This window comes from Hemicordylus capensis, chromosome 1 (genome assembly GCF_027244095.1).
Source record: "Hemicordylus capensis ecotype Gifberg chromosome 1, rHemCap1.1.pri, whole genome shotgun sequence".
Classification (NCBI taxonomy): Eukaryota; Metazoa; Chordata; class Lepidosauria; order Squamata; family Cordylidae; genus Hemicordylus; species Hemicordylus capensis.
The window spans coordinates 374479046-374501848 of record NC_069657.1 but is presented as its reverse complement, the minus strand read 5'-3'; the positions used below and the strand labels follow the sequence as shown (position 1 = coordinate 374501848).

Here is a 22803-nt window from a genome sequence, read left to right as displayed (position 1 = left end):
TGTTCAATTCAGCTGTAGAAATACTGTATTTTTACATGGAAGCAGCATGAGAAACTGAGCTAAGCCAACACAGCTAGGATCAGTTCCCAGCAATATCCTACCTGATCAACCTGGTCTACCTCCTGGAGAAAAACGAACGAAGGAAATCAAACAGAAGAAAGAAACTTGTGAACAATCATGGTAGTTTTAGAAATCAAACACTAAATATGAAGGCACAAGACTTATGCTCAGTCACATCAAAACAACATTTCACCAGGAGTGTGAGAAACTGAGAACTTTAAAAAAAGAAAGAGGGGGAAGGCAGGGTAGAAGCAGTTGAATGATACAAAGTGTTGTTCTGGAGGAATCCCAGACTTTTCCAATTTCAGTATATTACTGAAAGATTATCCTTCTCTAACCAATCCGTGTTGCAGTGTTACCAACAGTGCAATCTTGTACAGCCTGCCCACACAGCAGCAGCATGTAGAACTTGCCCCATAGATGCCAGTGGAACCTTTCTCTCCCTCAACAAACCACTTTGCACCAAAATGACAGGCACACAGCACCACAGCCAAGCCATTCTTTTTTTCATTTTTGCTTCAAACGTTTCACTGAATTTTTATGAAGAATCATATAAAAGTTATGTAAGTCAGCCATACTAAGGATCATGTCCATATGATCAGCATTTCCAAAACAGAGCAGTCATAATTTCTACAAGAGCATGTTGCTGGAGTTTATTTTTCTTTGCCATTGATGTCTGGAATGAGTTAATTTGTTCGTAAGCACATTTTAGATATGTTTTTGTCTCCAATATTTTCCCCAACAGAATCTATGCAATAACAAATTACCCACCAGATATCTTTGCTCATTTTACAAAAATTCAATGAGGATTAATGGAATTTCATAGCCAGTAATATAGTGAACCTCTTTACTAGGTTTCCCACAATGGGTCTGGTGCATACATACAATCATAGCTGATTGCAAACAAATCTCTGTACTAACTGGAGAGGGGTGTGCGCGCACGAATTCTCATTGGCATATGGTACCAATAGTTAACAATTTTATCTAGCAGACAGAATATGTAGGAGAGTCACTGCAAATATAACTCCAGTGATTATTTGAAATTCCAGTTTGCCAGCCTTCATTCCATTTTTTTAAAACTCTGTAAGAGTCTTAAACGTTTTAGAAAGGCAGCCCTTCAGGATTTAATGAATAATATAATAATGTTTCAAATTTGGTTACCATTCTGGATATGTCAACGTTTCTTTGAACCCCTAGTATATAATTTCCAATTTGCAAGTACTGGGGGAAAACAGGCACTTTATTAACAATTTCTTGCCTCATGTCACCAAATGAGACATCCTGCCACTTTTAGGAAAATCAAAAGACCCAATTCACATTTTTTTAACCTCAAGATCAAAGGCCTCTTGTTCTCCTATGGCTTAAAATTCAGTACTCAATGTAGCAGAGGCCAATAGAGACTTATGGTAATGATATTTTCTATATTTCCTCCAAGCTTTAAATAACTGCATTTCTCCTCAGATCCTCTGTTACCCCAAATATGAGTGTTTTGGTGCATATATGGATGAGCAACTTAAGGCTTATTTGAATAATATCTAGATCTCGATGAAACAGTAAAGGCGTCCATTATTTGAGTGTTTTGTTGTTAATTTGTTAACTAATAATTGTTGGCACAATGATGAAAAAACAGAAAATTATATACTAATACCATAATAAATTCACATACTCTCTAGTTTTAAATTCATATACTAGATTAATTCCTTTATACCAGAAGATGCTCTGGGATTTCTTAAGAAATCCATATCACCATGTCACCTACATACAAGACAATTTCTCTAATAGCATTTTTATATTTTATATATTATGAATATTTTCTTCTAAGCAACGATAGCCAAAGTTTCAATACACAGCTTAAATAATAATGGAGACAAAGGGCAAGCCTGCCTAATTCCTTGTTGTAATGGAATTCCTTGGGGCCGCTTCATTATTAGGAAGGCCCTTCTGTGCCTCCCCTACAGGCATACAGCAGTTTGTTCTTTTCCAGATCCCAGAAGTGTACCTAGGTAATTTTGGAGCCTGGACCTTGCAGCCTTTGGAGGCACCCCCCAGGAGATCACACCACCCGGGACAGACTAAAGAGGATTTGCGGGGGGGGGGGCTGGGGCTGTGGAGGCCCTGAACTTTGGCCTAGAAGTCCAGGGGTAAGAGCACCTATGCCAAGTGCTCACTATTCCTGGTTTTTCATGCACACAAAGTATCTGAGGGAGAAAAAGCTGCTGAATGTCTGCAAAAGTGCAGAAGAGTCTATCTAAGAATTAATGGCCTGGCATAGTACAATGTATCTGGCAGTGTCCCAGTGCAAGGAGGATTCTGCTGGCACTGCTCCACTTGCTACTCAGGGAGTGCAGGCTGCACAGGCTTGAACTACTAAATTAATGGGAAGACAGACAGAAACAGGACAAATTAAAAGAAAATACAGGAGGACATTAATAAATGAGTTCTTTTAACAGATGAGAATGCTTTTGATTGGTGAAAGATAGGTTCTTGAACGAAACATAAACAAATCTAGTGTTCTGCAAGGTATAATATTAAAAAGGCCCAGTTTTGTTTAATTACTCTCAGTCATCCTCATGGAACTTTGGTGCACATTTAATGGCATAACTAGGTACATGCTGGAGATACTCAAAGGAAGTCAGAACATAAAGTGTGGTCTGGTCACAAGAGTAATATCAATAACTCATACTATTATATCAAACTCATGCTGAAAAGAATAGTGTGAAAGGAGATTTTTAACTGATTACCTATAGTAGCCAAAATGTGTGCTCTTTTCTAAACCTTTGATTATCCATAACTGTTCACCATCACATATAATTGTAGCTGTATACAAAATGTACCCTTCTTCATTTAAAAAAAAATCTGGATTGGAGATTAATTAAAAAGGAGATTGAATGGTTTTTTGGCTGCAATTGGAATTATTTCATGCAATATTGCGAGCATGATTAGCAGAATAAAACAATCCTACAAAAGTAAAGTCTTTTTTATTGTTAGGTTAGGTTATTAGAATGCGTCCCAAAAATACTTTGGGTATGCATCTTAGCTTAAAACTCACCTGTATAACTCCTTCCATCATGCTCACCATCTTGTTGACTATTGCAATGACTTTGTGAGTACGCTCAGAGGGACTGATGTCAGGTCTATACTGGTTCGACAATACATACCGACATGCCATGTACAATACATAAGTAGGAGATAGTTTAAAATGAACTGTTGAACTATTAGTGTAATTGATAATGGCAGATAAAAAAGCATCTTCAGCTGTAACGAGAGAGAAAAGACAAACCAAGTACAAAATTAACTCACAACTTAGACAGGCCATATCTTCATTTCTATAAAATTATATTATGTTATTTCAAGGGGGGAAAGCTATTCTTTTAACATGAAATAGTATTAAATATTAATATGAATTAAACTTGAAGTGATCCATGCCAAGACCCTTAAAGGTCAGTGTATGGCAAAACAGTGAACTTCCCAAAATAAAACAGTGGTTGACTACAACCTGGCAAGCTGTGGGGATGGCAAAAGTGACTGAATATTCACATTAAAACAAAAGCAGGAAAAAATAGAAGCCTTTATACAGACTTAATCTCTATATACTGAATTAATGAGAAAAGATAGAATATGGATTAGAAACTATATAATTTACCTTGACTTAAGTCTAGTTTGAATGGTTTTGTAAAAGGTTTATTGTACTATATTTTGTTTTATAATATTGTATTTATAGTATTTTATTTATAAAATATAAAAACAATTAATCATTGTAACATTCTCAGGCTTCACTCATCAGCAGGCATGAGAAGTATATAAGATAAATTTAATAATCCTGATAGGTGGTTTCCTTAGAGCATCCACATGAATCTCATCTATTTCATGAAGTCCATCAACCCTGTGCCACTAATTTAAATGCTCCTACATCCCCTCTCACCCCCACTCCTCCAGCCTGGTGAGGAAAGAGATTTGAACTGACAATAAGTACATTTCTGAAAAACAAAATTATAAACTTACTTTGTTTTTAAAAGGCTGTGTTAGAGGATCTACCATTTGGCTGTTTAATTTTCTTTTTAAAACACAATTTTTAAAATGTCAAAATTATTGTTACACCTGAAATCAGATTTTGTTTGAAATTATAATACTTACAGCTTTCTCTGAATTCAATACTTGCAGGTAATATCAATTCAGGCCCATGTGCATCCTGAGGCCTAAAGACAGAAAGCAGATATTCAGAAGACCAGTTCAAATACTGAAAATTAATTCCACTATCAAAAGATACAGACTTATCCAAAGGCTTTGCTTTTGAAACCATAGAAAACATTTTATTCACAAGTGGATTTTTAAAAAACACTTTGCTGCTTCTAGTTTTCCTTGTTAGATTCACTTTCAAGATATACTTGACCGTTAGCAGAAGAGATCACAGTACAGACCTGAACTGAGAATTTGCATTATTAATGAATTTGCAGTGCACAATGTACTGATCAAGGCAGCCTGCCACCTGCTATAAAATGGCTCATGTCTCTGTCTCGTTTGTGTGTGACACCCCTCTATCTACATCAAAAGAATTAGCTTACCAGCCCCACCCTATATTTGTGGGTGCAACTGCAGCACAGAGAAAAATCTTTCAAAACCTATATTCTAACTAGCAGAATCAACTGCAAGAAAAGTCCATTAAAAATGTTTTTCGGGAGGTTACATAATTACAGAAATTAGATCTCAGGCAGACCATTCATATGTGCAGGCTATCACTGAAAGCTGTAGTCACCAAATTATGAACATCTACCATTGGCACTTGTCAGTGCTGCACAGCTTTAGCCCTCCAGCTGTTTTTGTAGTAAAACTCTCATAATCCCAACCACAGTAGCCAAAAGTCAAATAGTATGGGAGTTGTACTCCAGCATCTGCTTGAGGGCCGAAGTTGTGCAGCTCTGCACTATGGAGTTCAGTATCAAAAGCACCAAAGACTTGTGGGACATAAATCATTTTCCTCCCAATCAATCACTGAAGTTTGGAAAGTTAAAGTATGTTGTCTCACTGTTTCATTACTGCTAAATGTTTTCCCAGTTAATACTTAGGCATTCCCAGTAGTTTTAAAAAGCTTTCTAGAATTTGAACTGGAAATGAATATATATTTCTGCTGATAGTGCATATGGATCCAATAATCTACAAGTGCTTATTTGAAAATAAATGCAGCAAATCATTTCTTCCCATGGCTTGTGCTCACTTCTCTCCTTTAGCGCAGTTAAATTTGTATTTGGGAATATTTAATTATCTGCTTTCATTCCTTGCTTTTTGACCATAATTTAATGTGACAACAGCTTCTACAGCTATTCTGCTGCCAGTTTTATTTAAATACATGTCCACTATGCACAAATACCACCACCTCCTTTTAAAGTAATGAATGCTATTGCTTAGACAGATTTCATAATAAACTTGAACACAGCCTGAAAGTGACTAGATGATTTATCTAGACAATGACTATGAAATATTGATTAGGTGTTTTGCTACCTCTTCCAATAAATTTCTCACGTAATATTAGACTTGAAGTGAATTTAAAAAAAACCCTAAGCACATTATTTATTACTGTGATCCTGAATCCTATACACATGGAATGGTTTATATTGCTGGAGATAATGAATGGAGTTCTGCAGGTGTACTTGTGTTTCCCCATAGGAACAGGGGAGCCCCACTTATTAATGAAGTTTATCTTGTCACCATCATGTATTTTTTAAAAATTAGCCCAAAAAGTTTTTTCTAAAGAGTCATATAGAACAGTAATATTTTTAACACATTTAATATTTTAATTGTAATTTCTTAAATAGCTACATACATAGCTACATATAATGAATTTAGGTTCTTAGAGAAAACTAATACTACATCCCAACATATTTAAAAGTATTTGGGATAAAAACAAAATAGACTTGTTTCCTTCTATATATGATTGCTTAAGTCCTTTTAATTCTATCATAACAGACAATGACTATGTTCTCTAAATATCCAACCATAATGATGGATCATGCGAGGCAAAAATGCTAACATAAGCTCAAAAACTGATCAAAAAGGAGAACTAGGTTCTCTTGTTCCTATAGGCCCCCACCTCCCACCCCACCATTTAAGAGCATAAACCCAGCAGTTAATTAATCCAAGGGTAACCAGAACTATATCTAGGGAGAGATTAGAGAACCCTACCCAGCTTTGACCATGATTGTTGCCTATCTAAAGAGGAGCTGTTGCACTGAAAAGTACCTGAGCAGACTACTGTCTACTAAGATATGCAGAATAATATAAATTATTAAGCTCATCTCAGAAACAGGAGTGATCCAGAAAAGTCATGTGAGCAGGACTGTCACTCAGTCACATGGGCATGAACAAAAGCAGTTGTATATAACCTGTGGAAAGCGCAGCTGTAGATTATAATTTCCAATATAGTAAAGGATGATATGTTAATGCTCTCTTACTAGAGGGTGAAATGAACCATATATTATTGTTTTAGATAGAACTGCTATGGAGCCCTTTCAAAATAAATATTAAATTTTCTCCATTAAAAAGCTACAGGCAAGCACATCTACCTATTATATTTAGTCCAACTTTTTGGTTCAAACAAGATGATTTTTGGTACCTGCCATCCTGTCTGCGGTAATCCTGCTGCTGTTCTATTCTAATCATTGGCTTTACCATGCCTCTTTCAGCTGTGCTTGATGTTGATATTCTGTCACTGTCCAATCTGTTGGTGCTCTGCTCAAAACAAGACGTGAAATATTTAACACAAATTACATCAGAAACTCGATTACCACCTATTATCTTGTTCATTTCAAGCTGCCAAACAAACAAAAAGAAGTGTGGCTGTATACAGAAACCATTGTTACCACCCCAATAATGTCCTCAAACAATGGTTCTCAAAACGAATTCCAAGAGACCCTTAGAATCTTTTCAGTTCTTTCAATAAAAGATGGTGGACATGCTTCACTGAAGATATCTTGAATAGCACTTCTGACTACCACCTACAACTATATAGCAAGACTGGATGCATTCAAGGTGCACTCTCATTTAACATGGAGTGAGTCCCAACAGTGCATCTAGAGCAGTCCCTATCTAAAATATCCTGAAAAGGTGAAGGGATTCCATACAAAGCATACAGAAGTAACTTGACTAACAGATCAATGGTGTCTGACAATCGACAATCCAAGAGAATTCAAGACAAAGCACTAATTAGCTTCCTTTTAGGAATGTGATGCCACAAATTTAAAAGCCTCTATTGGAGGCAGAAGGAGTAACCTTGCTGTGTTATTTTTGTATAGAAAGATATCCAATCATTTCCATTTCCCATCACCAAAGATGTCAACTCCTACTCTCCTTTGTTTTTAATTCGTGATCAGCTGAATACTTCACAACCCCATAAATACTTCACAACCCACAAAACTGTGCGAAGAATTAAAAAGGACACTAATGTAAGCAGAAGTGCATTTCCACTTCTGCAAGAGTGAAGCAATTTCAGAATCTTTCCATTTACAACGTACCCCCATCTTATCTGACACCATTAATGAGGGCACCCTCAACTCAGGGTCAGCTTGTGGGGGAGTGGGGGAGTATGAAGAATTTAAGAAAGAGGAATATAGGGGAAACTAACTTTTTGACAATTCTTCTCGGGGTTTGTTCGACTCAAGCCCATGCGTTGGACCCTAATTTGTGCAAGCAGAATGCAGCTCACATAAACGGATCTTCCTACCAACTGCTCCTGTGCTCTCCAAAAGCCCTCTCTTGAGGGTTGCTTCATGTGGGCCAGAAAGTAGGGGGGAGGGAAGTCTGGAAACCAGGCATAGGGACCTTATGCAAACAGAAACGCTCTTGTTCCATGGATTTCCGCCTCCTGATACAGTCCCTTGCTGTGGAACAGAAGCAGGGAGGATCCCTTATGCAAGTTTTATTCTGCTCATGTAAGTTAAGATCCAACCCTATGTTGTTAGGTTCAGTGATACATTGGTTACCTTGCTTGCAGGTAATCCTGTTCCACTATGAATGTCTCCTTCCAAATCAAATGTAGTTTCTTGCACAGCTCTGAGAAGACAACATATATTCAAGAACTAGGTAATTAGCAACATTCAACAGAAACATGTTATGGCAACATATTTATCAAGGTTTCTTTTTAGCAATGTAATGATAAGCCTTAAATTTAAAATGGGTAACATCCACACTGAACAGTTAGTGGGGAAAACCTTCTCCTTCCCACCCTACTTGCCGAAGTCCACAGAGCCACCAGAAAACAAGTTTCCAAGAGTCAAGCATATAGTGTAGGATGCTACACTGGTGGCTGCAGGGAGAGGATGTAGAAGCACAGATACACCTTCTGCTCTTATATAGTGCTTTTTGAGCATTAAGCCTCAATCTCAGGGACCTCTGATCTTTGTCATGCCTGATCTTGTGACATTTACAGCAAAGAAAGCAGTCAAATGGGAACAATTTTATTTGTTGTAGTTCTTTAATATTCTGTGTACTATCTTGTACAATTATTTATTAAAAATTACTTATAAATGCTGTTTAATAAATAATTAAACAGCATTTATAAGTAATTTTTTAGGTTCAGAGAATTGAATGTTTTTAAAACATAAGCTAAACAGGTTGCTCACCTGTAACATGATCTGGAAGTCATCTATTGCAGTTATAAGAGCGGGTACTGTGCCTGTGCGGGACCATTTGGGCAGAATTGACTAGCTCCTTGATGCGCCCAACCCCACCCCTTACATGTGGTGCATTCCATTGATTTGGGCAGGCTGGTGCTTATCACCTAAGTTCCCAAAGGACCGACATTTGGACTCACTCATCGTTTGCTTGTGTTCCACAAGGCAAGTTGTATTCTATGCTCTGTAAACATTCGTTCTGTCACTTCGCATACTGCAGTGGGGCTGGAGGAGGGCCTTAAGACTGCAACAGATCATTTCTAGATCATAAGTTACAGGTGAGCAACCTGTTTATCTGGATCATGATCTGTTGCACTCATAAGAGTGGGTGACTAATGAGCTGGCAGTCTGAAGGCAGATGTAGTATGCTAAGGTAAGACCTTTTCAGCACACCCCTCCCGAAACTGACCTATGCTGCAGAGCAAAGGTCCAATGCATAGTGCTTAACAGACATATGCTCAGAGGATCAAGTTGCTACAGTGCATGCAGATGTTTTTGAGCTTACTTCCAGCCATGTGGGCAGCAGAGTTAGCATAATCTCTGGTGGAGTGAGCCCATACAGATTTTTGGGGGCTCTACTTTTTGGTATTTGTACATCAGGAAGATCAATTCTACTATCCAGTGGGAAAGTCTTTGTCTTGAAATGTGGCAACCCTTCACTTTGTCTTTGTAAAAGAGGCACTTCATCTTTCTATAGGGCTTGGTCAGTTGTAGATAGAACAAGAGTGCATGCCAGACATCCAGGGAATGCAGTGACCATTCCAGAACCGTCGTGGGATTCCAGAAGAAGGTAGGTAAGACAATGTCACTGTTGAAGTGAAAGTCTGTAAGAATTTTAGGCCTAAAATCTGGGTCTAGGCGAAGCACCACTTTGTTTTGATGGTACTTCATATTAGGAACATCAACGCATAGGGCATTTAGTTCACTCACTCTCTGAGCTGATGTTATGGCCAATAGAAAGGCCATTTTCAATGTCACAAGTTTAGGCTGAGCCGTCGCCATAGGCACAAAGGGGGGTTCCATTCAGGTAGGTAGAGGTTGTTCAACCCTTTCATTAATCTCTTGGTCTCCGGAACTGAGAAAAATGGCTTTCCATCCCAGCCAGAATGGTGGGCAGATATGGCTGCCAGATGGACTTTCATAGAAACATTGTCCAACTTCTTCTGCTTCAGATCCATGAGGTACAGTAACACTTGTTGAATGGATGCAGCATGAGGCAGAAAGTAACAGTTTTGTGCATATATCCTGAAGTGCTTCTACTTGCTGTCGTAGTTAATGCGAGTTGGTGTGTTCTTGCCGTTCAGCAGCATATCCTCCAAGCAGTCAGGCTCATGTTCTCTAATCGGGGTGGCGGATTCGCCCGCCCTCCTGTATTAAGAGATCCACATGTTGAGGTAGCCGTCTGTGGTGACCCTTCAACAGTTTGAGTGCCTGTTGGAACCATGGCTGTCATGGCCACCATGGAGCAATCAATATGCAATTTGCAGGTTCTTGTAGTATCTTTGCCAGTACCCTGTTCAAAAGAGGGTAAGAGTGGGGGGGATGTATAGAAATCTCCAACCCCAGCTGTACTGGAAGGCATCCCTCTCAAGTTGTGGCTGATGCTGGCTCTCGAGCAAAACTGGGAGTACTTCTTGTTTGTGGATGTTGCAAATAGGTCGATCTCTGGGGTCCAGTGGTCCCTCTAATTTTTTTCATCTCTGTGTGGAATGAGTTTTGTTCTGGGCGGCTGTATCAAGGCACTGTGTGCACACATGCATTCAGAATGGGGTCTTCCTGATTCAGCCTGAGCAGGATCTAAAATTAACTCAGCAGACATCCAAAAAACTTGTGAGCACATGCACATGCACACGCTTTAAAGGGGACAGTGCTGGGGTCCCCCAGTCTCTGACCAGCACGTGGAGGTATTTCAGATTGATTTCCCATTCGTGTTGTTGCTGATAGAGTTGTGACCTCCTTAGGAATAGAGAACCTAAGGTGTTCTCTACTCCTTTTATGTGAATGGCTGTCAACATAATTTGTTGTGCTATGCCCCAGTTCCAAATTGCAGGCTTAGCATGCAAAGGGAGTGGGACACTGTTCTGCCCTGGCAGTTTAAATATGCAATTGCAGTGGTATTGTCTAAACTGATCTGAACCACTTTGCCCGTCAGGGATGGCTGGAAAGACTTTAGCGCTTGAACGACTGACAGTAGCTCTAAAATGTTTATGTGCAGTTGGCGCTGATGTGGAGACCACTGTCCTTGCACTCAGAGATCCCTGCAGTGGGCTCCCCAGCCCTATGGGGAAGCATCTGTTGTGACCCAGGCTATCAGTTGAGGCACCTGAAAGCTACTCCTGACAGCAGGTTGTCCCTCTTCATCCACCACTGGAGGCAAAGTAGAACTGGATAAGGAACTGTCAGCAGTTTGTGAGCACTGCCTACATTCGCCTGGAATATCAACAGAAACCATAGTTGATGGCACCCGAGTCATAGTTTGGCATAACGTACAGTGGAGGTGCACGAAGCCATGAGGTGCACTTTGGAGGTGAACAAAGGCCTCAGCAACTTCTGTATCTCCTGTGTTTTTTGTCTGGGTTGAACCACAAAGGTGGCTACCATGGTTGTGATGCACGAGTAGCACTGCATCCAGCACTGCACCGATGTAGTCTATCCATTTCACTGGCTCCAAACTGGATTTCTTCCAACTGACCTGAATGCCCAGGTCCTCGAATAGGTTGAGGACTATCGAGACATGCGAAGCTAACTTGTCTCTTCTTCTTCCCGCTAGGAGCCAGTCAGTGAGAAATGGAAAGAACATTGGTGCTCGTGACCAAAGGTGAGCTATTATCATGGCCATGAATTTTGTAAATGCATGGGGCACTGTTGCCAGTCCAAACAGAAGCACATTGTACTGTTAGATCTGGTTCCCCACCATGAACCTGAGGTACTTCCTGTGGTTGTTTTGGATCCCTATGTGGAAGTACACGTCTTGGAGATCCAACACTGCAAACCATTTCTCCCTGTGAAGGAGAGGAAGGATGCTTTGCAATGTCACCATATGAAACTTGTGCACATCCACATGAAGGTTCAACCACTGCAGATTGATGATTGGCTGTAGTTCACACCTTCAATGCTAAACAGGGAGTATATTTTTTGCACAATCACATCCAGTTTATGACCTTTCTTGTTTCCAGGAGTAGTGTGTCTCCTGCCTCTCTTGGGAAAAGACATGCAATCAACCACAACAGAATTTGGGGATGGGTGTTTCACCAAAAAAAAATCATCGTCCTCCTGGATTCTATACAGGTTTTCCATGGGAAAGGAGCCGAAGTTTGCAGAATTTCCATGCAGACTTGGCAGCCTTAGAGATCACAGGGAGCATAGGTAAACGCAAGGGCTGCGTGGCCACCAAGTTAAGGAAATTGTAGACAGAGTAGTCCAATCTTGCATCTGCTTTTTTAGTTCCAGGCCCAGGGCCGTTGCCATCTCAACTATCTGGCAGTGATAAGAGTGCATCTCCTCGTTTGGAGATAATTCTCTGGCAGCCCCCGGCTCTTTACATCGTGGTATCACGCTCTTTTTCTGATGTTTTCAGGGAGGGGGAGCCCCTTCGACATCGGAGTCCCAGTGTCGAGATTTGTGCCTCTTCCGATGCATCGAGTCAGAAAGAGGCTTGGCCTTCTTGAATGGCGTACTGACACTCAAGGCCATGCCACTTCGAGTCAAGGATTTAGACGGCCCCTCCACAGTCCTTGACATCGATGCCATGCTCACTGTCGATGGCACAGGCGCATTGACGGTGATCTGGGCACTGGCGTGCCGGGACGTAGCACATCGTCGTAGATAGCCGCCTGCAAGCGTAGGGCTCTATTTTTTCTCGTCTAGTGGGGAAAGTCAGGCATATTTTACAAGTAGATGTATTGTGTTCCTCGCCTAAGCAAAGAGACAAGAGGTCATGGTCATCTGCTGAGGGAAGTTTCGCATTACAGCGGACACACTGTTGACATTTTTTCTTTTTATCCATAGAGATAGCAAATGAAAGAATACATTTAGGGATACTCAAGTGCCATCAGAAGTCCGTTCTAAGTTAATATCGTGTCAATCCATTGTACTATCCAAGGTCATAACCGAAATTCTGGTCTGTTCGTGGTTTTGTTTTTTAAACAGTGTTTAGAGTATGGTTGGTGAAGTCCGGTTCGAGTCAAGAGGTTTAAATCAAATTATTTGTGCTTTCTCCACAGAAGAAAACTTTCCTAACTGAAGAACTGTCTGAGCTGCCAACACAATAGCGGTCAGAAAGGAACTGAGGTGATAAGCACCAGCCAGCCCAAATCAACGGAATGCACCACATGCAAGGGGTGGGGCTGGGTGTGTCAAGGAGCTAGTCAATTCTGCCTGAATGGTCCCGCACAGGCGCAGTACCCACTCTTATGAGTGCAACGGATCATGATCCAGATCATATACTTCTGAACTTGTGACAGGATATAAGATCATATACCTCTCATTACTGCCCCTCTGTAATTGCCAGAGGCCCATATTTACGTACATATGCTTACACAACCAAGTGTGTTGGAGTAGGAAAAACATACTTTGGTAACTATTCAAAGATGCTATTCTTTTATATATATCTGACCTTCTTGTCATGAGGTCAGTCTCACTCTCCAACAATGGAGAAGTTGGGAGGACATCCCACCTTGCTGCCCAGGATTCTTTAAATGGAAGATGACCAGGATTGGGTCTCAGACCTGTATATGTAATATGGGTTCTTCTACAGAGCTACACTCCTTCCCATTCTGGTAATGCTTTCCACAGATTAACGGGGGGGGGGGCAGTGAGAATCTTTTTCTGCCCATTTTAATCTTGAGTGCCTTCTAGTTCTTGTGCAATGCAAAATAATTAACATTATTACTATTAACTTCTGATATATCAGTTTCATACCCCTTAGTGTGTTTTTTTAATCCCACCACTGGAGGGGTTCTGTTCTTGTATGTTCTGTTTTTTGAGTGTTGTTGCATAGCCCTCAGGGATATGTATTTGCAAGACACAGAGCACTTCTAGAGGCACGAAAAAACCAGCGAAAATTCACTTTTCTCCCCTGTCCCCACATACATGCACTCTGCAGAGAGGAAGCCTCTGGTTCCATTACCATCAGCCTCCCATTGTGTCCTCACTTCCAGGATGTCAACAAGTATATTAGAGAGAGCAGACACTTTATTTGGGTCTTGTTTATTTAAAAATAGTAGGTAGCATCCAGACTAACGCTCCATCAGTAGAAGCTCCTTATGCTTGCTCTTGTAAGAGTGTATTGATAAAAACACTAATCTGAATACTGCCTGTTGTATATAAATTATTTGGCCCTCATTATTTGCAGGGGTTCCGTTTCTGCCCATTTCTGTGGATAATGAAATCACAAATAAAGATATCTTAACCCTATGGGGACTGGGGGATTAGGTTCCTTGAACTTAAAAAAAACTGCTAAAAAAAGCAGGTAGGGGGCAGAAATAAGGGTACAAAAGCATAGTACCTTATTCTCCAGGAATGCCCGCCCAAATCCCATTTTTTAAAGTAACAAAAAAGAGCCAGAAAATGGCTTTGTCCTTCAAAATGGCAGCCGGAAATGACATCAGAAGTCATTTCCAGCCACTCAGGAACCACGGATAGCAGAAAGTTACCTATATTTCATGCTGTCTGGGTCTCTAAAACCCATCTGTGAAACGTGGATAACGAGGGTCTCCTGCAATAGCTTTCCTTTAACAGATGTATTTAGTTATGTAAATTTCTGTTCTAGTGGAATCTTGCATTAGAAATTAGTTTTAATTACGAATTAAACAAATGCTAATTCCAGAAAATTTCACAAGGTGGAGCAAAAATTCGAAGCATTAGTGATTAATCACATTACTATGGCCAGAATTGCCACTTATAACCTGAAGTAGTGACATACAGTAGCTTTACCATTTTAATAGCCTAATAAATAAGTTCCTAAATGTTTTCCTCGAAAATGGTGACTTACCCAGCTTTGTGTCGTGAACCTTTGACCATTTGTCCTGCATCTAAACGTCCTTTAGGAATGTGATCTTGAACAGGATCCACAAATTTAAATACGTGAGAAGTCCCAAATTGAACTTTCATGCCACTCTGCAGCATGGTGGTTTCTGAAATTCGCTGACCTTCCACATAAGTCTCAGCGTCAATGCTTCTTGGAGTAACTGTAACAACTCCATCCATATTAGTCAAGTCACAGTGATGAGGCTGAATTCCGGGACCAAACAACTGAAAACACAAGTAAAATTCAGAAAGACTCGGGATTACAAGAATAGTTAGACATATATTGTCTTAAGGAGGCAATTATTAGACATCTTCTAAAGAAGCCTACATTAGATCCCTCAGAGTTGAGCAACTATAGGACTGTTTCCAACCTCCCATGGCTGGGCAAGGTAACAGAGAGTGGTGGCCTGTCAGCTCCAGGCGTTCTTGGAAGAAACTGATTATCTAGACCCATTTCAAACTGGCTTTTGGGCGGGCTATGGGGTGGAGACTGCCTTGGTCAGCCTGATGGATGATCTCCAATGAATTGGGAATTGATGGAGGAAGTGTAACTCTGTTGGTCCTTTTGGATTTCTCGGCGGCTTGATACTATCGACCATAGTATCCTTCTGGAACGTCTGAGAGTGTTGGGGGTTGGAGGCACTGTTTTACAGTGGTTCCGCTCCTACCTCTCAGACAGATTCCAGATAGTTTTGATTGGAGACTGTTGCTCTTCAAAAACTGAGCTTAAGTATGGTGTCCCTCAAGGCTCCATACTTTCTCCAATGCTCTTTAACATCTACATGAAACCTTTGGGAGAGATCATCAAGGGATTTGGAGTAGGGTGTTATCAGTATGCTGATGACACCCAGATCTAATTCTCCATGTCGACTTCTTCAGGAGATGGCATAACTCACCTCTTCACCCAAGCTTTTTCAGTTCTTTAAAATTTTAAGGTTTTAAATTGTAAGTGATTTTTAAATTGTTAAATTGTTTGGAAGGGCGGTATAGAAATCAAATTAATAATAATAATAACCTTGCTAAAAGCCTTCATGGAGGCAGTAATGGGCTGGATAACAAACTGAGGCTGAATCCAGATGAGATGGAGGTACTTATTGTGCAGGGTCAAAACTCGGGAGATGATTTTGATCTCCCTGTTCTGGATGGGGTCACACTTTCCCAAAAAGAACAGGTTCTCAGTCTGGGAGTACTTCTGGATCCACACCTCTCCCTGGTATCTCAGGTTGAGGTGGTGGCCAGAGGGGCTTTCTATCAGCTTTGGCTGATAACGCCAGCTGCTTCCGTTTCTTGAGATGAACGACCTCAAAACATTGGTACATATGTTGGTAACCTCCAGACTTGACTTCTGCAATGCACTCTATGTGGGGCTGCCTTTGTACGTAGGCCAGAAGCTTCAGCTGGTAGAGAATGTGGTGGCCAGGTTGGTCTCTGGGTCATCTTGGAGAGACCACATCACTCCTCTGCTGATAGAGTTACACTGGCTGCCAATAGGTTTCCGGGCAAAATACAAAGTGCTAGTAATCCTCTCTAATAAAACGCTTGGTGTCCGTCCATGGAGAGGGAGGGAGCGCCCAAAGCGGCAGTTCGGCAAGAGGCTTTGCACAGAGAGGAGCTCTGCTTGCGAGCTCCTCTCTGCCTCTTAAATTGAGGGAAGTCTTCGGCCGACAGCAGTCGGCCAGGGTAAGGGGGACTCGGCAGCTGGGAGGGAGGGTGGGCGGTCGGCGGCGGCGGCAGTAAATTTTTTTTTAAAGTTACATGGCCTCCGCTCCGCCCCCGGTCCCGGCCTCCGTCTCCCCGGCCTGGCAGGGGCAAGTGCCTGGGCCGATTTGGCCCTTAAAGGTAGGGGGGGCGTACGGCGGAGGGAGGGGGAATGGCGGCGGGGGGCCAGGAGCGCCATTACTAGCGCCCGTTATTCAACGGGCCAAAATTCACTTGTAACTTATAAAGCCTTAAATGGCTTAGGCCCTGGGTATCTAAGAGAATGTCTTCTTCGTCATGAACCCCACCAGCCATTAAGGTCATCCGGAGAGATCCGTCTCCAGTTGCCGCCAGCTCGGCTGGTGGCCACACGGGGACGGGCTTTCTCAGTTGCTACCCCAAGACTGTGGAATGCGCTCCCTACTGAGATACGATCCTCCCCATCTCCGACAATTTTTAGAAAGCATTTAAAACTCACCTCTTCACCCAAGCTTTTTCAGTTCTTTAAAATGTTAAGGTTTTAATTTGTAGGTGATTTTTAAATTGTTAAATTGTTTTAAGTTTTGTATATATTTTAACTTGTTTTATGCTATTGTTAACCGCCCAGAAACGAAAGGTTGGGTTGGTCCAATTAGATAGATAGACAGACAGACAGACAGACAGACAGATCTGGCTCAAATAAGCTAAGAAAAAAATTGAATTTCCAGGTAGTAGCATTTTCTGAATCAACACAAGCAACTTCCTTAGAACAATTTGCCACTACCCGTAACTAATGTAATAAATGAGAGGATCAGTTTCTTCTAGAAGAAATGTTACCATGCCCACAACTCAAAGCTGCCCTATAACATATTAGGGATGTGCATGGAACCAGGCAGGGGAGGCTCAAAGGCGGTGGGGGGTGCAGCTTTAAGAGTGGGGGAGGGTCCACTTACACCTCCCGCCGCTTTCCCCCCGCCAGTGTCCGTTTTAGTCAGATCCCATCAGGGCAGCAGTACCTACCTGCTGCCCCGTTGCACCTGTTATCCGGATATGTGTGGCGGATATGTCACACCTGCACCAGCAAGCGCAGGCGCATCGGATACTTCCGGTCATATCTGGACAACGGGGGCAACAGGGAGGTATGCTACCGTCCCGATGGGATTTGACTAAAACGGATGTCGGTGGGGGGGGGAGCAGCGGGAGGGGTAAGTGCACCCTTCCCTGCTCTTATGGACACCCCCTGCCGTTGAACTGGTGGAACCGCCGGTTCTTCGAACTGGTTCAGAGGCCTATAAAGGGCCTCCAAGCCAGTTCCGTGCACATCCCTATAACAAATATGACACCTGGGCATCTAAGAGCAAGGCCGGATCAAGGAGCACTCACAAGCTGCAAACCTGCTTTTTCAAAGAAAGTACAACCCCATCCAGAACAACCCAATTCGAGATCAGTGAACCTCCTAACCAAGAGCACCTCTGTCTTGTCCAGATTTAACTTCCACTGTCATCTAGCCCATTACCAACTCCAAACGATTGCACAGCCTCTCCAGCTGAGGATGATAAGGAGATGTAAAAGGTCCAAAACGGATGGTTGGTTCTGTCTACCTCCCATCATAGGTTATCCACTAAAGTGACCAAGACTGTTTCAGGATCAAAACCAGTGCAGAAGCCAGACTGAAAAGATAAGCAACCTCTTCCAGGAATCCCTGGAACTGAGTCACTACCACATGCCTGAATACCTTGCCCATGAATGTGATAATCCAATAAAGTGGGATTGAGGAAGGTTTCTTCAGAAAAAGGCTAAAAACTGTCATTTTTAGACAGGATGATAGGGATGTGTGAATTGATTCGGGTACAAATCAATTTGTACCTGAATCTAGCTGATTCAGGCAATTTAAAGACAGAACAAATCGCCCCTGTGGTCCCTTGGCTAGATTCGGGTCCAAACCAAATCGTGCCCGATTCAATTCAAATTCCTCCTATCATTTCACCAGTTTCCCAGGTTAAATTTTCTTCTTCTTTTTTTTTGTTAAAGCTAAGCTCTAGCCCTTGTAGAAGTGAAGTTATGAAGCAAAATGTATGGTCACTATTTTTCAAGTTTTTGGATTCTTTGGTGTATAATAGCTTTTCCTCATAATGAATCCCTATGAGGGATTCAGCAGTTTCATTTATGAAACTCTTGTACCAGTGTATTCTGGTACAGCTGAATGACAGTATTTAGAAATGTAAACGTTCATTTATTTACAAGCTTTTATGCCAAACACAAGGTGGGTGGGGGGAATAAAAACCATATATATTGCTGATCTTGTAGGTCTGGTTCTGCAACCTCACAGGGTCACACATCATCATCATCATCATCATTATTATTAATTTGATTTATATACCACCCTTCCAAAATGGCTCAGGGCAGTTAATGACACATGACTCTGCAACACTAAAAACTAAAAAAAAATAAAAAATCATTAGAACTCAACCAAGTGCCCCACTGCTTTGAAATTTGGGTGGTATGTGGCACCCATGGGGACCTACCCACCACCCAAATTTGGTGCCCCTGGGATCTCTGTAAGTGGTCCAAATCGATCCGAATCAAATCAAAATAGAATCTGAGGTGATTCGGGGGGACAGATTTGGACACAAAAATCAGGGGTGATTCAATTCAGGCACAAATCAAATTGAAAAAAATCAATTCGTGCGCATCCTTTACAGGATGGTATTAAGTTCTCCGCTAGTGATATATTTTATTGCCCTCCCTAACCACTTGATCAGTCCCCACAGCAACTTTTATCAAGCAAGAAGGGCAAGGGTTGAGTATTGACACAGAATGATCTACATCACCAGGCAGAACAGGCTGAAAAGAATCCATACACACTGGACAGGCAAATATGTCATCTCATTTGCTGTTGTCATTGTCGAGTCCAAGTCACGCTGGAAGCGAGCCATTTTAACTGTGAAATGCTTAGCAAATTGATAACAGTGGACAACTACAGAGAGCTCAGTCTTGAAACATCCAAAATAGCTGCACCAGTTGGCTTTCTGCACAAAAGCAAACGTGCTTTGTGGCCTCACCACAAAGTAAGGCCCAAACTAATCTGTATAAACTTGCTTGACACAAGTTTTTCCCCAGTGATGCTTCAGTTGTCTTGTTTGTAGTTTCATGCCTGTAGTTCTGTGGTAAGCCAGTCTGGCTCTATAACTGGCAAGAGAAAAACTCAGGAGCAACTATACTGATGGACCAGGTCATTATGTCATTCCAGAGGCTGACCAGAACCTTGGTAGTACTACCAACCATGTAAGAAAATCCTCCAGGGCCTTCAGGATCTATAAGCCTCCAGGGTGGACGTTCCTAATTGGCTCCCCACCCAAAAAAGCCTAAACCCTATCAGGAACTGATGATCTAAGCATGATAATGGAGTGATCTTAATCACTTCCACTAGCAGATCACAATCTCCCTGCCCAGCTGTAAACACCAGATCCGGAGTGTGTTCTGCAATATGAGCAGGCGCCAATGTAATTAGAGACAGACCAATAAATCCTGGGCCGCCCCAGACAGAGGCACTTCAGTCACTGAAATCCCACTGCATTAAAGACCTAGGGAACTCCAGCGCCACACCAACTATCAACTTGGTTAGCCCAGGCACAAAAACAGCTGGGCAGAAGGATTGGGTGTACACCAACAGAATCCCTAACCTTTCTCAGGCACACAATCTCAGCAACATGCACATGAATCCTGGTGGCTGCAGGACAAAGCATCTTGATAGGGGAAGCTTCTACTGTAGCTTTGTCACCCTGATCCTGTAGACAGGGTTAGGGATGTGCATAAACCAGCACTGGGTTAGTCTGGCAGCGGAGGAGGGTACCTTTAAGGAGCAGGGAGGGTACTCCCCTCCCTCCGCATTTCCCCTGCTGGAACTCTCTCCAAATTTGCTGCATGGGGGAAATCGCTGCATGGACAGCTACTTCCAGTCTGATGCTAACCAGGGTGGCAAGAAGGTATGCTGCCACCTTGTGCAGCGCTTTTGTACACAGAACTGCTTGGAAAATGCGGCAGTTCTGAGGTACGAAAAAGGACCGCTGGACCGGTTTGTGCACATCCATAGACAGGGCTGCTGCAGTATTCAAAAAATTGGTGGGCATTGCTGGGAGAAATGTCTGGTTCCATCCAACTAAGTCTCTGTGATACATGCCAGGTTGGCCCAAGAACAAGTCCTTTATTACTGACCAGTACCTGTACAGTAGAGAACCAGCATGGTGTAGTGGTTAGAGTGCTGGACTAGGACCGGGGAGGCCCAAGTTCAAATCCCCATTCAGCCATGAGACTTGCTGGGTGACTCTGGGCCAGTCACTTCTCTCTCAGCCTAACCTACTTCACAGGGTTGTTGTGAAGAGAAACTTAAGTATGTAGTACACCGCTCTGGGCTCCTTGGAGGAAGAGCAGAATAAAAAAGGAAAATAAAAAATAAGTATTTATTACTGAACAAACCCATACACAGGGTTTATCAATATGATAGCCAGAAAGGCTGTTATCACGACCAGTCTGACCCAGGCTAGTATGAAGCACCACCCCATTATCGTATCACGCCAGGCTCTGCACAGATCCTGGTGCTGCCTACCCGCCTAACCCTGCTTTCAAGAGAAGTTTTTCGCTAAGGTTACAAGTGCGAGTGCACCCTTAACCCAGCTGCACGCAGCCCAAGGAGATACAGACAGGCTCTTAGAGCGCCCATCTCAATGAGATGATATTATGTGGGTATCTGAATGCACTGTGCTTGTTGTATGGTGCATTGTGGGATCCCAGAGATCCGCGCTGCAGCAGAGCAGTGTGGATTGTCTGGCTGCACCACGCTGCTGACTTCCAAAATGATAGTCGGGGGGGGGGGATAACTGAAGAGCAGCATCCCCCCCCCCATGTGAATGTCCTCACAGTCCTATTAGGAAATTGGTTGAAGAAGAGAAAACCTGAATCTGATTAGTTTATAATCTCTTGTAATGGTGCATAGGGAAGCCCTCTGGCCCAGAAACACATCAGCCAGCAGGCCTCCTCTATAAGAGGCCCCCTCCAAGTAAGGAACTACACTTAGAGGTAATACAAATATTAGAGAGGCAAACAAGGAGAGAGCTAATAATTAAAAATGAAACAATTATTCCTTCCCACCCCACACAGAAGTTTACAGCTTCTCAAACTGAAGTTTGTGTGTGTGTGTTTTAAGCTGGCAAGGTCAAGTAATACCTTTAAATCAAGCCTGCTCAACTTAGGCCCCCCAGCTGTTTTTGAACTACAACTCCCATAATCCCCAGCCACAGTGGCCAATAGCAAGGGATTATGGGAATTGTAGGCCAACATCTGCAGGAGGGCCGAAGTTGAGCAGCCCTGCTTTAAATACTCAGTATGAAGCAGAGTGGTAATGACAAATTGGTTTTTTAGTAATATTTTGAAAAGTGCTACTCCTTACATCCGAGTTATAAAACCTAAGACGTTAAATCAGAGTACAGTATTTTATTCTACTTCCCACAATCACAGAAGTGACTACATTAAACTATTTTGCTCAGCTTAATACACTGCTCCTCACCTGAATGGAGGTATCATCAAATTTTTCTGTGCCAACTTCAGTCACACTTAACTGCAAACGATAGAGCTTTGGTTTATCTCTGGAGTCAGAACCATCTGCAAGTAAGAACAGATCATTTTATTTGCAAAAGTGATTAAAGTTTAATTTTTAAGGTGTAATTACATAACAATACATCTCCTCTGGACTTTCCCCTAAATTGGGGGGGGGGGCACTATTTGTGTACCACCACAATCCTCATTTTAACTGCTCGTGTACAGATTTTTGATAAAAAGTTAAAAATTCATTTTCTCTAGCTTTTTCATGTTTCAGGTCTATACATGGCTATTCAAGATACAAAACTATACTGAGTTGTGTTGATATACACCATATCCTTGATCATTGCCACTATTGACCTCAGTACATGCTAACAGAAAGAAATTGATCCATGAACTAATCTTAGATTATGAGGAGTAAGTACTTCATGGCTATTAGTGTGTGGTTAAAAATACAGCATAACTAGCATGTCTCATAAGAAGCTGCCTTATACTGAGTCAGAACATTGGTCCATTTAGCTCAGTATTGTCTACACAGACTGGCAGCGGCTTCTCCAAGGTTGCAGGCAGGAGTCTCTCTCATGTCAGAGACATGGTCTATGGGAGGAGAGCTGGTCTTGTGCTAGCAAGCATGAATTGTCCACTTTGCAAAGCAGGGTCCACCTTGGTTTGCATTTGAATGGGAAACATGTGTGAGCACTGTAAGATATTCCCCTTAGGGGATGGGTCCACTCTGGGAACAGCATCTGCATGCAAAAGGTGCCAAGTTCCCCGCTCCATA

General features: G+C 42.1%; 1 protein-coding gene and 1 long non-coding RNA gene across 23 annotated transcripts in view; one reads left to right on the top strand and one right to left on the bottom strand.

The window, feature by feature from the left end:
• AFDN (afadin, adherens junction formation factor) overlaps positions 1-22803 on the bottom strand; it is a 180365-nt gene that overhangs the window by 68708 nt on the left and 88854 nt on the right. For 15 of the 22 annotated variants that reach the window (XR_008316302.1, XM_053296599.1, XM_053296610.1 and 12 more), the window contains 7 exons: positions 21991-22085; positions 14716-14975; positions 8034-8103; positions 6668-6783; positions 4195-4256; positions 3110-3315; positions 102-122 (listed from right to left, as the gene is read on the bottom strand). Coding sequence is in view for 21 of the 22 variants with exons in the window: in XM_053296599.1 (XP_053152574.1) it covers positions 102-122; positions 3110-3315; positions 4195-4256; positions 6668-6783; positions 8034-8103; positions 14716-14975; positions 21991-22085 (830 nt within the window). In the remaining variant the exon portion in view is untranslated. The remainder of the gene's footprint in view (positions 1-101; positions 123-3109; positions 3316-4194; positions 4257-6667; positions 6784-8033; positions 8104-14715; positions 14976-21990; positions 22086-22803) is intronic. The other 7 variants (XM_053296634.1, XM_053296700.1, XM_053296719.1 and 4 more) reach the window with 1 other exon arrangement.
• Positions 9560-14034, top strand: LOC128345201 (uncharacterized). The gene is made up of 3 exons (XR_008316307.1): positions 9560-9750; positions 11494-11541; positions 12947-14034. It is a non-coding gene; the product is annotated as an uncharacterized LOC128345201 (long non-coding RNA).